Source organism: Petromyzon marinus (genome assembly GCF_048934315.1).
Source record: "Petromyzon marinus isolate PM22_M1 ecotype Great Lakes invasive population chromosome 67 unlocalized genomic scaffold, UKy_Petmar_22M1.pri1.0 chr67_unloc.3, whole genome shotgun sequence".
NCBI lineage: Eukaryota > Metazoa > Chordata > Hyperoartia > Petromyzontiformes > Petromyzontidae > Petromyzon > Petromyzon marinus.
In genome coordinates this window covers 365580-379552 of record NW_027422593.1, presented here as the reverse complement: position 1 = coordinate 379552, position 13973 = coordinate 365580, and the positions used below count along the sequence as shown (strand labels likewise).

Sequence of the window (13973 nt, the reverse complement as noted above, 5' to 3'; positions counted from 1 at the left end):
TGTGGTGTTGGTGATGATGGTGGTTGGTGATGATGGGTGGATGATGGGTGATGTGGTGGTGATGGTGGTGGTGATGGTGATGGTGGTGGTGATGGTGGTGGTAGTGATGGTGGTCGTCGTGATGATGGTGGTTGTGCTGGTGATGATGGTGGTGGTGCTGGTGATGATGATGGTGGTGGTGCTGGTGATGATGGTGATGGTGATGATGGTGGTGGTGGTGATGATGGTGGTGGTGCTGGTGATGATGGTGATGGTGATGATGGTTGTGGTGATGATGATGATGATGGTGGTGGTGATGGTGGTGGTGGTGATGATGGTGGTGGTGATGGTGATGATGGTGGTGATGATGGTGATGATGGTGATGGTGGTGGTGATGGTGGTGGTGGTGATGATGGTGGTGGTGATGGTGATGATGGTGGTGGTGAGGTGATGATGGTGGTGGTGATGGTGATAATGGTGGTGATGGTGCTGGTGATGATGGTGGTGGTGATGGTGGTGGTGATGGTGATGATGGTGGGGTGATGGTGATGATGGTGGTGATGGTGATGATGGTGGTGGTGATAGTGATGGTGGTGGTGGATGATGGTGGTGGTGGATGGTGATGATGGTGGTGGTGGTGGTGGTGATGGTGGTGGTGGTAGTGGTGATGGTGGTGGTTGGTGGTGGTGATGACGGTGGTGGTGATGATGGTGGTGGTTGTGGTGATGGTGGTGCTGCTGGTGATGATGATGGTGGTGATGAAGGTGGTAGTGCTGGTGATGATGGTGGTGGTGGTGGTGATGATGGTGGTGGTGTTGGGATGTGGTGGTGATGGTGGTCGTGGTGATGATGGTGGTGGTGCTGGTGATGATGGTGGTGATGGTGGTGGTGCTGGTGATGGTGGTGGTGATGGTGGTGGTAGTGATGGTGTCGTGGTGATGATGGTGGTTGTGCTGGTGATGATGGTGTTGGTGCTGGTGATGATGATGGTGGTGGTGATGGTGATGATGGTGATGGTGATGATGGTGGTGGTGGTGGTGGTGATGATGGTGGTGGTGCTGGTGATGATGGTGATGGTGATGATGGTGGTGGTGATGATGATGATGGGTGGTGGTGATGGTGGTGGTGGTGATGATGGTGGTGGTGATGGTGATGATGGTGGTGATGATGGTGATGATGGTGGTGGTGATGGTGGTGGTGGTGGTGATGGTGGTGGTGGTGATGATGGTGGTGGTGGTGGTGGTGATGGTGATGATGGTGGTGGTGATGGTGATGATGGTGGTGGTGATGGTGATAATGGTGGTGATGGTGCTGGTGATGATGGTGGTGGTGATGGTGATGGTGATGATGGTGGTGGTGATGATGGTGGTGATGATGGTGATGATGGTGGTGGTGATGGTGATGGTGGTGGTGGTGATGGTGATGATGGTGTGTTGTGATGGTGATGATGGTGGTGGTGATGGTGATAATGGTGGTGGTGCTTGTGATGATGGTGGTGATGGTGATGATGGTGGTGGATGATGGTGGTGGTGATGGTGATGATGGTGGTGGTGATGGTGATGATGGTGTGGTGATGGTGATGATGGTGGGTGGTGATGGTGATGATGGTGGTGGTGCTGGTGATAATGCTGGTGGTGGTGGTGATGATGGTGGTGGTGATGGTGGTGATGGTGGTGGTGGTGATGGTGATGGTGGGATGGATCAGAGGTGAGGTGATGATGGTAGTGGTGATGATGGTGGTGGTGATGGTGATGATGCTGGTGGTGGGATGATGGTGGTGGTGATGATGGTGGTGGTGGTGGTGATGGTGATGATGGTGGTGGTGATGGTGATGATGGTGGTGGTGATGGTGATAATGGTGGTGGTGGTGCTGGTGATGATGGTGGTGGTGGTGATGATGGTGGTGGTGATGGTGATGATGGTGGTGGTGGTGGTGGTGATGATGGTGGTGGTGATGGTGATGATGGTGGTGGTGGTGGTGGTGATGATGGTGGTGGTGCTGAGGGTGGTGGTGGTGGTGATGATGGTGGTGGTGATGGTGATGATGATGGTGGTGGTGCTGGTGGTGGTGGTGATGGTGATGATGGTGGTGGTGATGGTGGTGGTGGTGATGATGGTGGTCGTGATGGTGATGATGATGGTGGTGGGGAAGGTGATGATGGTGGTGTGATGATGGTGGTGGTGATGGTGATGATGATGGTGGTGGGGATTATGGTGCTGCTGTGATGCAGATGCGTGCGTGTGTCGCCCCGTCACGCATTGCAGGTCACGTCACATGTTCCCCAGGTACCCAGAATGCCCCCTGGAGCTGAGGATGCGGGCTCTGAGCCTGTCCCAGGATGCACTGCCGCCGCCCGGCGTCCCATCATGCCTTGCGGCCGGCGAGGTGAGGGGCACTCACGTGATCTCGGGCTCGCCTTCCCGTGACGCACAGCGCCGGAGAGAGGGGGGGAGACCTGGGTTCGAGTCCCGACACGGGCACCGCCTCTGTGTGTGTGAGTTAGTGTGTGTGTGTGTGAGTGTGTTAGTGTGTGTGTGTGTGTTAGTGTGTGTGTAGTGTGTGTTAGTGTGTTAGTGTGTGTGTGTTAGTGGGTGAGTGTGTTAGTGTGTGTCTGTGTTAGTGTGTGTGAGTGTGTTAGTGTGTTAGTGTGTGTCTGTTAGTGTGTGTGTGTGTTAGTGGGTGAGTGTGTCTGTTAGTGTGTGTGTGTGTGTCTGTTAGTGTGTTAGTGTGTGTGTTAGTGTGTTAGTGTGTGTGTGAGTGTGTTAGTGTGTGTGTGTTAGTGTGTTTTAGTGTGTGTTAGTGTGTGTTAGTGTGTGTTAGTGTGTGTGTGTGTTAGTGTGTGTGTTAGTGTGTGAGTGTGTTAGTGTGTGTGAGTGTGTGTGAGTGTGTGTGTGTGTGTCTGTTAGTGTGTTAGTGTGTGTGTTAGTGTGTGTTAGTGTGTTAGTGTGTGTGTGTGTGTGTGTTAGTGGGTGAGTGTGTGTGTGAGTGTGTGTTAGTGTGTGTGTGTTAGTGTGTTAGTGTGTGTTAGTGTGTGTGTGTTAGTGTGTTAGTGTGTGTGTCTGTTAGTGTGTGTGTGTGTTAGTGTGTGTTAGTGTGTGTTAGTGTGTTAGTGTATGTGTGTGAGTGTGTTAGTGTGTGTGTGTGTGTTAGTGGGTGAGTGTATCTGTTAGTGTGTGTCTGTTAGTGTGTGTGTGTGTCTGTTAGTGTGTGTGTGTGTGTGTCTGTTAGTGAGGGAGTGTGTGTTAGTGGGTGTGTGTTAGTGGGTGAGTGTGTGTGTGAGTGTGTGTTAGTGTGTGTGTGTTAGTGTGTTAGTGTGTGTTAGTGTGTGTGTGTTAGTGTGTTAGTGTGTGTGTCTGTTAGTGTGTGTGTGTGTTAGTGTGTGTTAGTGTGTGTTAGTGTGTTAGTGTATGTGTGTGAGTGTGTTAAGTGTGTGTGTGTGTGTGTGTTAGTGTATGTGCGTCTGTTAGTGTGTGTGTTTGTGTGTGTGTGTGTGTTAGTGGGTGTGTGTGTCTGTTAGTGTGTGTGTGAGTGTGTGTGTGTCTGTTAGTGTGTTAGTGTGTGTATTAGTGTGTGTCTGTGTGTGTTAGTGGGGTGTGTGTGTTAGTGTGTGTGTGTGTCTGTTAGTGAGGGAGTAAATTAGTGTGTTAGTGTGTCTGTTAGTGGTGTTGTGTTAGTGTGTGTGAGTGTGTAAGAGAGTGTGTGTGTGTGTGTGTCTGTTAGTGTGTTAGTGGGTGTGTGTGTGTCTGTTAGTGAGGGAGTGAGTTAGTGTGTTAGTGTGTTTGTTAGTGTGTGTTAGTGTGTAAGTGTGTGTGTCTGTTAGTGTGTGTGTGTTAGTGTGTGTGTGAGTGTGTGTGTGTGTCTGTTACTGTGTGAGTGTGTTAGTGTGTGAGTGTGTGTTAGTTTGTGTGTTAGTGTGTGGTTGTCTGTTTGTGAGGGAGTGTGTGTTAGTGGGTGTGTGTTAGTGTGTTAGTGGGTGTGTTAGTGTGTTAGTGTGTGTGTTTGTGTGTGTGTGTTAGTGTGTGTGAGTGTGTAAGAGAGTGTGTGTGTGTCTGTTAGTGTGGGAGTGTGTTAGTGGGTGTGTGTGTGTCTGTTAGTGAGGGAGTGAATTAGTGTGTTAGTGTGTCTGTTAGTGTGTGTGTTAGTGTGTGTGAGTGTGTAAGAGAGTGTGTGTGTGTGTGTCTGTTAGTGTGGGAGTGTGTTAGTGGGTGTGTGTGTGTCTGTTAGTGAGGGAGTGAGTTAGTGTGTTTGTTAGTGTGTGTGTGTGTGTCTGTTAGTGTGTGTGTGTGTTTGTGTGTGTGTGTGTCTGTTACTGTGTGAGTGTGTTAGTGTGTGAGTGTATGTTAGTTTGTGTGTTAGTGTGTGGTTGTCTGTTAGTGAGGGAGGGTGTGTTAGTTTGTTAGTGGGTGTGTTAGTGTGTGTCTGTTAGTGTGTAGTGTGTGTGTCTGTTAGTGTGTTAGTGTGTGTGTTTGTGTGTGTGTTAGTGTGTGTGTGTCTGTTAGTGGGGAGCGATAGTGTAGCGGTTAGCGCGCTGCGCTATGAACCTGGCGACCCGGGTTCGATTCCCGCTCACGGCCAACACCAGTGACGATTATCTGAACCGGTCCCGGGCCTCCCCTGGGTCGACTCAGCCTCAAATGAGTACCTAGTGCGTGTGTAGACATTGCCACTAGGGAGACAAAGGCGGTCGGGCGTGGTGCTGGCCACCCACCCCCTCGTGTACCGTTCCGCCCTTCATAGGTGCTCGCTAACAGCACTTGCCCCTACAGTCTGTTAAGGCTATACGGGGGATCTTTATCTTTGTCTTTGTCTGTTAGTGAGGGAGTGAATTAGTGTGTTAGTGTGTGTGTGTTAGTGTATAAGAGAGTGTGTGTGTGTGTATCTGTTAGTGTGGGAGTGTGTTAGTGGTTGTGTGTGTGTGTCTGTTAGTGAGGGAGTGAGTTAGTGTGTTAGTGTGTTTGTTAGTGTGTGTTAGTGTGTTAGTGTGTGTCTGTTAGTGTGTGTGTGTCTGTTAGTGTGTGTTAGTGTGTGTGTTAGTGTGTTAGTGTGTGTGAGTGTTAGTGTGTGTCTGTTAGTGTGTGAGTTAGTGTGTTATTGTGTGTGTGTGTGTGTGTGTGTCTGTTAGTGTGTGAGTGTGTTAGTGTGTGTGTGTTAGTGTGTGTCTGTTTTAGCCTGGCACAAGCGTCGTGGTGACGTCACCGCCACTTAGTGGCGAATGGCGGTTGTTGTTGTTGTTGTCTGTTTTAGTGTGTGTGTGTGTGTGTGTTAGTGTGTGTGTATGTTAGTGAGGGAGTGTGTGTTAGTGTATGTGTGTGTGAGTGTGTGTGTGTTAGTGTGTGTGTGTTAGTGTTGTGAGTGGCTGGCTGAGGTGCCATCTGTTGAGGAAGTACTGAAGGCAATCCGGAGTCTGAGACCAGGAAAGGCAGCGGGCAGAGATGATCTCCCAAGCGAAATGCTGAGGGAGGGTGGTGTTTGTGCACAGACTGCCCTATATGACATCATAACAACAGTCTGGACCACTGGACGGGTTCCGCAGGATTGGAAGGATGCCCTGGTGGTCCCCCTTTTTAAGAAGGGGGACCGCACAGACTGTAACAACTACAGGGCATCTCACTCCTCAGTGTGCCGGGAAAGGTCCTGGCAAGGATTATTCAGCATCGCCTTGCCAGGCACGCTGAGGAGAGGCTGCAGAGCCCCAATGCGGTTTCAGGAATGGGCGGTCCTGCACAGATGCCATATTTCCTGTCCGTCTGCTACAGCAGAGGTGTAGGGAATTCTAACAAGACTATATCTCTGCTTTATTGACCTGGTCAAGGCCTATGATACCATCAGTAGGCCTGGGCTCTGGGTTGTTCTTCGTGGTTTTGGAGTACCTGACCCTCTGCTCACGATCATTAAGGACCTTCATGATGGTGAGCGGGCCTGGGTAAAACTACGTGGCCGGGAGTCAGAGCCATTCCCTGTACACCTTGGGGTGCGACAGGGATGTCCTCTGGCTCCCACATTATTTAACATCTATTTTGACCACGTAGTTCGTGAAGCCTTCAATAGCTGTACCGGGGGAATCTCCATATGGTACAGATATAATGGGAGGCTGATCGATGCCCGGGGTGCGGTCAAGGGATGGCTCCCTATTGGTCAACCACGTTATGTATGCTGATGATTTGGTAATAGCTGCTCATTCAGAGGAGGAGTTGGAGATGCTGCTGCTGAGACTGGAGCGTGCCACTAAGAGGTGGGGCCTTACCATCAGCCCCACCAAACTAAGCACCTGCCTGGGTATTTTGTACCATCGGACACAACACCCCCACAACTCCCAATCGGTGATGGGGCAGTTGTGGAGAGAGTGGAGAGTTTCCCATACCTGGGCAGTGTTTTATGACTGGCTCCAGTTTAACAGCAGAGGTCTCACTCCGAATCAGTCGAGCGGCAATATCTTTTCATCGGTTGCGTAACGCTGTGTGGAAGCTACCTGGTCTGTCGCTCCGCACTAAGCTTCAGGTCTTCTTGGCCACGGTCATTCCCTCCCTTCTCTACGCTTGCGAAACCGTGGACCCCCTAATGGAACATCTTCGCCGGTTAGAAACATTTAGGCTGGCCTGCCTACGATCCATCCTGGGTTTAACCAGACTGGATTGTGTGAGGAGCTCACAAATCCTTGAAAGATCTGGGCAAGGTCCCATCGGTGAGCTCCTCCGGCGGGCAAGGCTGCGATGGCTGGGTCATGTAGCCCGCATGCCCAGCCAACGCATGCCGAAACAGCTTTTGTTCGGCCGGATTGAGGGGGCTAAGCGGGCGCGGCACGGGCTAGAGAAGAGATGGAGTGATGTGGTACAGGAGGACGTGGAGCTGAGTGGACTTGCCGATGACTGGTACCAGCGGTGTCAAGATCGGCCTCTGTGGAGGAGGCTCGTGAAGGATGCTACTGGGCAGTTGGAGGCAGTCGCCCTCCAACAGAAACGGAGGGCGGAGGAGCGACGCTCAGAACAACGAGCGGAGCGCCGGGTGGCTAAAGCACAGCAGGTTGGCACAGTAGGGGGCACAGGTGGTGCATCAGCCAGTCATCTCAGTCAGTCGACCCGTGGCACCTGGGTCTGCCCGTGACCTCCTGCCAGCGGGTGTTCGACACTTCACGTGGCCTCAGGGTGCACATAGCCTGGCACAAGCGTCGTGGTGACGTCACCGCCACTTAGTGGCGAATGGCGGTTGTTGTTGTTGTTGTGTGTGTCTGTTAGTGTGTGAGTGAGTGAGTGTGTGAGTGAGTGTGTGAGTGTGTGAGTGAGTGTGTGTGAGTGAGTGTATGTGTGTAGCTGTGTGTGTGTGAGTGTGTGAGTGAGTGTGTGTGTGAGTGTGTGTGAGTGTGTGTAGCTGTGTGTGTGTGGGGAGCGGTGGTGCAGCGGTTAGCACTGCGCTGCGCTACCAACGCGGCGACCCGAGTTCCATTCCCGCTCACGGCCAACACCGGCGGTGACGATTATCTGAAACCGGTCCTGGGCCTCCCCTAGGTCCACTCAGCCACAAAATCAGTACCTGGTGTAGTCGTGTGGAGTAAACATCTCCCCTGGGGAGAGACAAAGGTGGCCGGGCGTGTTGGTGCCGGTAGCCACCCACCCCCACTTTCCCCAACACTCTGCCCAAGGCTACACAGGGGACCTTTACCTCTGTGTGCGGTGTGTGACTTACCGACGACCGGCGGCGGCGGTGCGTGCCGCCGCGCCCGGCCAGCCCGCTCCACCATCGCGTGGCACAGCGCCGGCCTTACCGGCGCTGTGCCACGCTTAGACAGCACTTGCCCCGAGCGGTTCGTCAGGGGCTACCCGGGGCACCTTTGTCTTTGTGCGTGCGTCAGGATCGTGAGCCGACCGCCCCTCTGCCTCCGGCTGCGCCAGGCGGTGCCGCCGAGACGGCGGACACCGGCGGCAGCTCGAGAGGAGTCTTCCTCACCCAGGTGACGATCAGCGACATGCGGTGTGAGTCGGTGTGTGAGTCTGTGTGTGTGTGTGTGTCTGTGTGTGTGTCTTTGTGTGTGTGTGTGTCTGTGTGTTTGTGTGTGTCTGTGTGTCTGTGTGTGAGTCTGTGTGTGAGTCTGTGTGTGTGTCTGTGTGTGTGTGTGTGTCTATGTGTGTGTCTGTGTGAGTCTGTGTGTGTGTCTGTGTGTGTGTCTGTGTGTGTGTGTGTGTGTCTGTGTGTGTGTCTGTGTGTGTGTCTGTGTGTGTGTCTGTGTGTGTCTGTGTGTGTGTCTGTGTGTGTGTCTGTGTGTGTGTCTGTGTGTGTGTCTGTGTGTGTGTCTGTGTGTGTGTCTGTGTGTGAGTCTGTGTGTGTGTGTGTGTGTCTGTGTGTGTGTGTCTGTATGAGTCTGTGTCTGTGTGTGTGTCTGTGTGTGTGTGTGAGTCTGTGTGTGAGTCTGTGTCTGTGTGTGTGTCTGTGTGTGAGTCTTTGTGTGTGTGTCTGTATGAGTCTGTGTGAGTCTGTGTGTGAGTCTTTGTGTGTGTGTCTGTATGAGTCTGTGTGTGTCTGTGTGTGAGTCTGTGTGTGTGTCTGTGTGTGTGTGTGTGTCTGTGTGTGAGTCTTTGTGTGTGTGTCTGTATGAGTCTGTGTGAGTCTGTGTGTGAGTCTGTGTTTGTGTCTGTATGAGTCTGTGTGTGTCTGTGTGTGTGTCTGTGTGTGTGTCTGTGTGTGTGTCTGTGTGAGTCTGTGTGTGAGTCTGTGTGTGAGTCTGTGTGTGAGTCTGTGTTTGTGTCTGTATGAGTCTGTGTGTGTCTGTGTGTGTGTCTGTGTGTGTGTCTGTGTGTGTGTCTGTATGAGTCTGTGTGAGTCTGTGTGTGAGTCTGTATGAGTCTGTGTGAGTCTGTGTGTGAGTCTGTGTTTGTGTCTGTGTGAGTCTGTGTGTGTGTGTGTGTTTGTGTGTGTTTCTGTGTGTGTGAGTCTGTGTGTGTGTGTGTCTGTGTGTGAGTCTGTGTGTGAGTCTGTGTGTGTTTCTGTGTGTGTGTTTCTGTGTGTGTGTTTCTGTGTGTGTGTCTGTGTGTGTGTCTGTGTGTGAGTCTGTGTGTGAGTCTGTGTGTGTGTCTGTGTGTGAGTCTGTGTGTGTGTCTTTGTGTGTGTCTGTGTGTGTCTATGTGTGAGTCTATGTGTGAGTCTATGAGTCTTTGTGTGAGTCTATGTGTGTGTCTGTGTGTGTCTATGAGTCTCTGTGTGAGTCTGTGTGTGTGTCTGTGTGAGTCTGTGTGTGTCTGTGTGTGTCTGTGTGTGAGTCTATGTGTGAGTCTATGAGTCTTTGTGTGAGTCTGTGTGTCTGTGTGTCTCTGTGTGAGTCTATGTGTGTGTCTGTGTGAGTCTGTGTGTGTGTCTGTGTTAGTCTGTGTGTGTCTGTGTGAGTCTATGTGTGTGTCTGTGTGTGTCTATGAGTCTCTGTGTGAGTCTCTGTGTGAGTCTGTGTGTGTGTCTGTGTGAGTCTGTGTGTGTGTCTGTGTGAGTCTGTGTGTGTCTGTGTGTCTCTGTGTGAGTCTATATGTGTGTCTGTGTGAGTCTGTGTGTGTGTCTGTGTCGGTCTATGTGTGTGTCTGTGTGAGTCTGTGTGTGTCTGTGTGTATCTGTGTGTGTATCTGTGTGAGTCTATGTGTGAGTCTTTGTGAGTCTGTGTGTGAGTCTGTGTGAGTCTCTGTGTGTGTCTGTGTGTGTGTGTCTGTGTGTGTGCCTGTGTGTTTGTCTATTTGTGAGTCTATGTGTCTCTGTGTGAGTCTATGTGTGAGTCTATGTGTGTGTCTGTGTGAGTCTGTGTGTGTGTCTGTGTGAGTCTATGTGTGTGTCTGTGTGTGTCTATGTGTGTGTCTCTGTGTGTCGGTGTGTGTCTGTGTGAATCTGTGTGAGTCTGTGTGTGTGTGTCTGTGTATGTTGAACTTCTTTGCCACCGTACGTAGCCAACCGTGGCTAATTATCGCACGTGCAGGGGAAGGACATCAAACTCAACACACTCAATGCAGTTGCAAAGAATTTTGTGTTTTTGCAATGAGCGGTGGGGGGGGGGGGTTGGTGGGGGGGGGGGGGGGGTTGGTGGGGGGGTTGGTGGGTGGGGTGGGGGGTGCCGGTGTTGGCGGGTGACGGACCGCTCTGCGGGCCATCGCCGGTCCGGCCTGGTGCCTCGCCCAGGTGGGCGACAGCGGAGTCGACCGGGACTCGGACGGCGAGGCGGAGGAGGAGGAGGAGGGGGAGGAGGGGGAGGAGGAGAGGGAGGAGGGGGAGGAGGGGGAGGGGGGGGAGGGGGGGGCGGCCTCCGTGACGTCTGACCGGGCGGGGGCCCCGGCGTCCGCCGAGGAGGCCCGGCGAGCCCAGGGGCTGACGGCGGTGCCGGAGCGTTACCGTGGATACGAGGATCTGGTCGACGCCACGCCTGACCCCTCCTTCTTCGCAGAGCCCACAGGTGGAGGGGGACAGCTGCTGCTGGGGGTGCCCCTAGGGCTAGACCCACACAGCAGTCAATCATCACCACCCCTACTACTGACAGACTGATGTACAGGGACAGCTGCCACTGGGGGTGCCCCTAGGGCTAGAACCACACAGCAGTCAATCATCACCACCCCTACTACTGACAGACTGATGCACAGGGACAGCTGCCACTGGGGGTGCCCCTAGGCTAGACCCACACAGCAGCAATCATCACCGCCCCTACTACTAACAGACTGACGCACAGGGACAGTTGCCGCTAGGGGTGCCCCCAGGCTAACACTGCTCCGTCCGCTCCCCAGGGCTTCGGGCCAACGTGCGAGCGCTGTCGTGCGCCCTGCGCCACACGACGCTGATTCACGAGCCCTCCCGCAATCCATCCGTGCGGATCTATCAGCGGCGGCAGCCCAAGGTATCCCCCAGTGCGTGTGTGTGTGTGTGTGTGCGTGTGTGTGTGTGTGTACGTGTGTGTGTGTGCGTGTGTGTGTGTGTGTGCGTGTGTGTGTGCGTGTGTGTGCGTGTGTGTGTGTGTGTGCGTGTGTGTGTGTGTGTACGTGTGTGTGTGTGCGTGTGTGTGTGTGCGTGTGTGTGTGCGTGTGTGTGCGTGTGTGTGTGTGTGCGTGTATGTGTGTGTGTGTGCGTGCGTGTGTGTGCGTGTGCGTGTGTGTGTGTGTACGTGTGTGTGTGTATGTGCGTGTGTGTGTGCGCGTGTGTGTGTGCGTGTGAATGAAGGGGGCGTGGGAGCGTGGCGGTGAGGTGTGGGAAGCTGTAAAACCCCAGGCTACTTTGGACTCGCCTTCCCATCAACCGGAGGCAAGGAATGGTGGTCGTGGTTACTTATGCCCCCAACGAAGACGAACATCCGTGGAGGGATGCGGGCAAAGCCGATGAGTCAGATGCCTTCTATGACCTCCTGTCACAGGTGCTGGCTAAAGTGGCCCCTCGGGATAGAGTCATCTTGTTGGGTGACTTCAATGCCCGAGTGGGTCATGATGCTGGCACCTGGTCTGGAGTGATTGGAGGCCATGGGCCGGATCAGCTGAATAACAACGGTAGGAGGCTGCTAGATTTTTGTGCAGCCCATGGGCTTGTAATTACCAACACGCTGTTCCGGCATCGGCACATCCACACAATATCATGGATGCATGCCGGGTCCAAGCAAGAACATCTGCTGGACTACATAGTGACGGAACAGCAGATGCGAGCCCATGTCATTGACACCAGGACCTTCCGTGGAGCTGATCTGCCCTCTGACCATCGACTTGTCATCTGTAAGATGCGCCTGCCATTCTTTCGCTCCGGTGGTGGGTGTACACCCAGGACTCCATTCCAACCTAAAGTGGCTTGGTCTCAGTTATCTGATGAAAGTTGTAAGCGAGAATTTCAACATCGCCTGCGGCTGGGGTTGGCATCGTCCCCCACTCCTCCTGATGTCGAGGGTAAATGGGCGAGGTTTAGGACTGTCACTCATGCAGCTGCATTGGCTGCTTTGGGTACGCGGTCCAGACCTCCCCAGAGACCCTGGCTGATAGAGGAGGTGTTCAGGATAGTTGAGAAAAAGCGACAGGCCCACTGTCATCGGTTACAGAATCCCACGTCAGAGAATGAGGAGGCTTACCGCAGCCTTCGCTCGGAGGTTCGGAGAGCCGTGAGGCGTTGCAAGGATGGGTGGTGGTCGCGGGTTGCTGAGGAGATGGAGTCTGCCTCAGTGGCCCGCGATCACAAACCTTTATTTAACTCCATCAAAAAAATAACCTGCAGCGCCACACCTATTACCATCATTAGGGGAAAAAACGGTGATCCAATCTCCGACCCCCAGGAACAGGTTTGCAGATTTGCTGAGCATTTCTGTGAGGTCCTGGGGGAGGGGAAATCCCTCAGCCAGGAAAACATCATGGCACAAAGTGGGGATGACCCTGCTGAGGCTGCGGTGCCTCAAATATTGGAAGAAGTCACCCCCTGTGAGTGGCTGGCTGAGGTACCGTCTGTTGAGGAAGTACTGAAGGCGATCCGGTGTCTGAGACCAGGAAAGGCACCGGGTAGAGATGATCTCCCAAGCGAATTGCCGAGGGAGGGTGGCGTTTGTGCATAGACTGCCCTATATAACATCATAACAACAGTCTGGACCACTGGACGGGTTCCACAGGACTGTAAGGATACCCTGGTGGTCCTCATCTTTAAGAAGGGGGACCGCACAGACTGTAACAACTACAGGGGCATCTCACTCATCAGTGTGCCGGGAAAGGTCCTGGCAAGGATTATTCAGCATCGCCTTGCCAGGCACGCTGAGGAGAGGCTTGCGGAGCCCCAATGCGGTTTCAGGAAAGGGCGGTCCTGCACAGATGCCATATTTTCTGTCCGTCTGCTACAGCAGAGATGTAGGGAATTCCAACAAGACCTACATCTCTGCTTTATTGACCTGGTCAAGGCCTATGATACCATCAGTAGGCCTGGGCTCTGGGTCGTTCTTCGTGCTTTTAGAGTACCTGACCCTCTGCTCACGATCATTAAGGACCTTCATGATGGTGAGCGTGCCCGGGTAAAACTACGTGGCCGGGAGTCAGAGCCATTCCCTGTACACCTTGGGGTGCGACAGGGATGTCCTCTGGCTCCCACATTATTTAACATCTATTTTGACCACGTAGTTCGTGAAGCCTTCAATAGCTGTACCGGGGGAATCTCCATATGGTACAGATATAATGGGAGGCGAATCGATGCCCGGGTGCGGTCAAGGGATGGCTCCCTATTGCTCAACCACGTTATGTATGCTGATGATTTGGTAATAGCTGCTCAGTCAGAGGAGGAGTTGGAGACGCTGCTGCTGAGACTGGAGCGTGCCACTAAGAGGTGGGGCCTTACCATCAGCCCCACCAAAACTAAGCACCTGCCTGGGTATTTTGTACCATCGGACACTCCACCCCCACAACTCCCAATCGGTGATGGGGCAGTTGTGGAGAGAGTGGAGAGTTTCCCATACCTGGGCAGTGTGCTTATGACTGGCTCCAGTTTAACAGCAGAGGTCTCACTCCGAATCAGTCGAGCGGCAATATCTTTTCATCGGTTGCGTAACGCTGTGTGGAAGCTACCTGGTCTGTCGCTCCGCACTAAGCTTCAGGTCTTCTCGGCCATGGTCATTCCCTCCCTTCTCTACGCTTGCGAAACGTGGACCCCCCTAATGGAACATCTTCGCCGGTTAGAAACATTTAGGCTGGCCTGCCTACGATCCATCCTGGGTTTAACCAGACTGGATTGTGTGAGGAGCTCACAAATCTTTGAAAGATCTGGGCAGGTTCCCATCGGTGAGCTCCTCCGGCAGGCAAGGCTGCGATGGCTGGGTCATGTAGCCCGCATGCCCAGCCACCGCATGCCGAAACAGCTTTTGTTTGGCCGAATTGAGGGGGCTAAGCGGGCGCGGCACGGGCTAGAGAAGAGATGGAGTGATGTGGTACAGGAGGACGTGGAGCTGAGTGGACTTGCCGATGACTGGTACCAGCGGTGTCAAGATCGGCCTCTGTGGAGGAGGCTCGTGAAGGATGCTACTGGGCAGTTGGAGGCA

The 13973-nt window shown here is 53.3% G+C and overlaps 3 protein-coding genes across 3 annotated transcripts in view; 2 read left to right on the top strand and 1 right to left on the bottom strand.

The window, feature by feature from the left end:
• Positions 1 to 10156, top strand: part of LOC142907956 (uncharacterized) — a 224622-nt gene extending 214466 nt beyond the window's left edge. Inside the window, exons 9-11 of the mRNA XM_076057996.1 lie at positions 2245 to 2365; positions 7827 to 7925; positions 10124 to 10156. Of these exons, the coding sequence (XP_075914111.1) occupies positions 2245 to 2365; positions 7827 to 7834 (129 nt within the window). The 3' untranslated portion in view covers positions 7835 to 7925; positions 10124 to 10156. The remainder of the gene's footprint in view (positions 1 to 2244; positions 2366 to 7826; positions 7926 to 10123) is intronic.
• LOC116956757 (dynein axonemal heavy chain 2) overlaps positions 1 to 13973 on the bottom strand; it is a 464532-nt gene that overhangs the window by 172960 nt on the left and 277599 nt on the right.
• Positions 7941 to 13973, top strand: part of LOC142907950 (X-ray radiation resistance-associated protein 1-like) — an 11182-nt gene continuing 5149 nt past the window's right edge. The window contains exons 1-3 of the mRNA XM_076057984.1: positions 7941 to 7955; positions 10124 to 10394; positions 10720 to 10829. Of these exons, the coding sequence (XP_075914099.1) occupies positions 7941 to 7955; positions 10124 to 10394; positions 10720 to 10829 (396 nt within the window). The remainder of the gene's footprint in view (positions 7956 to 10123; positions 10395 to 10719; positions 10830 to 13973) is intronic.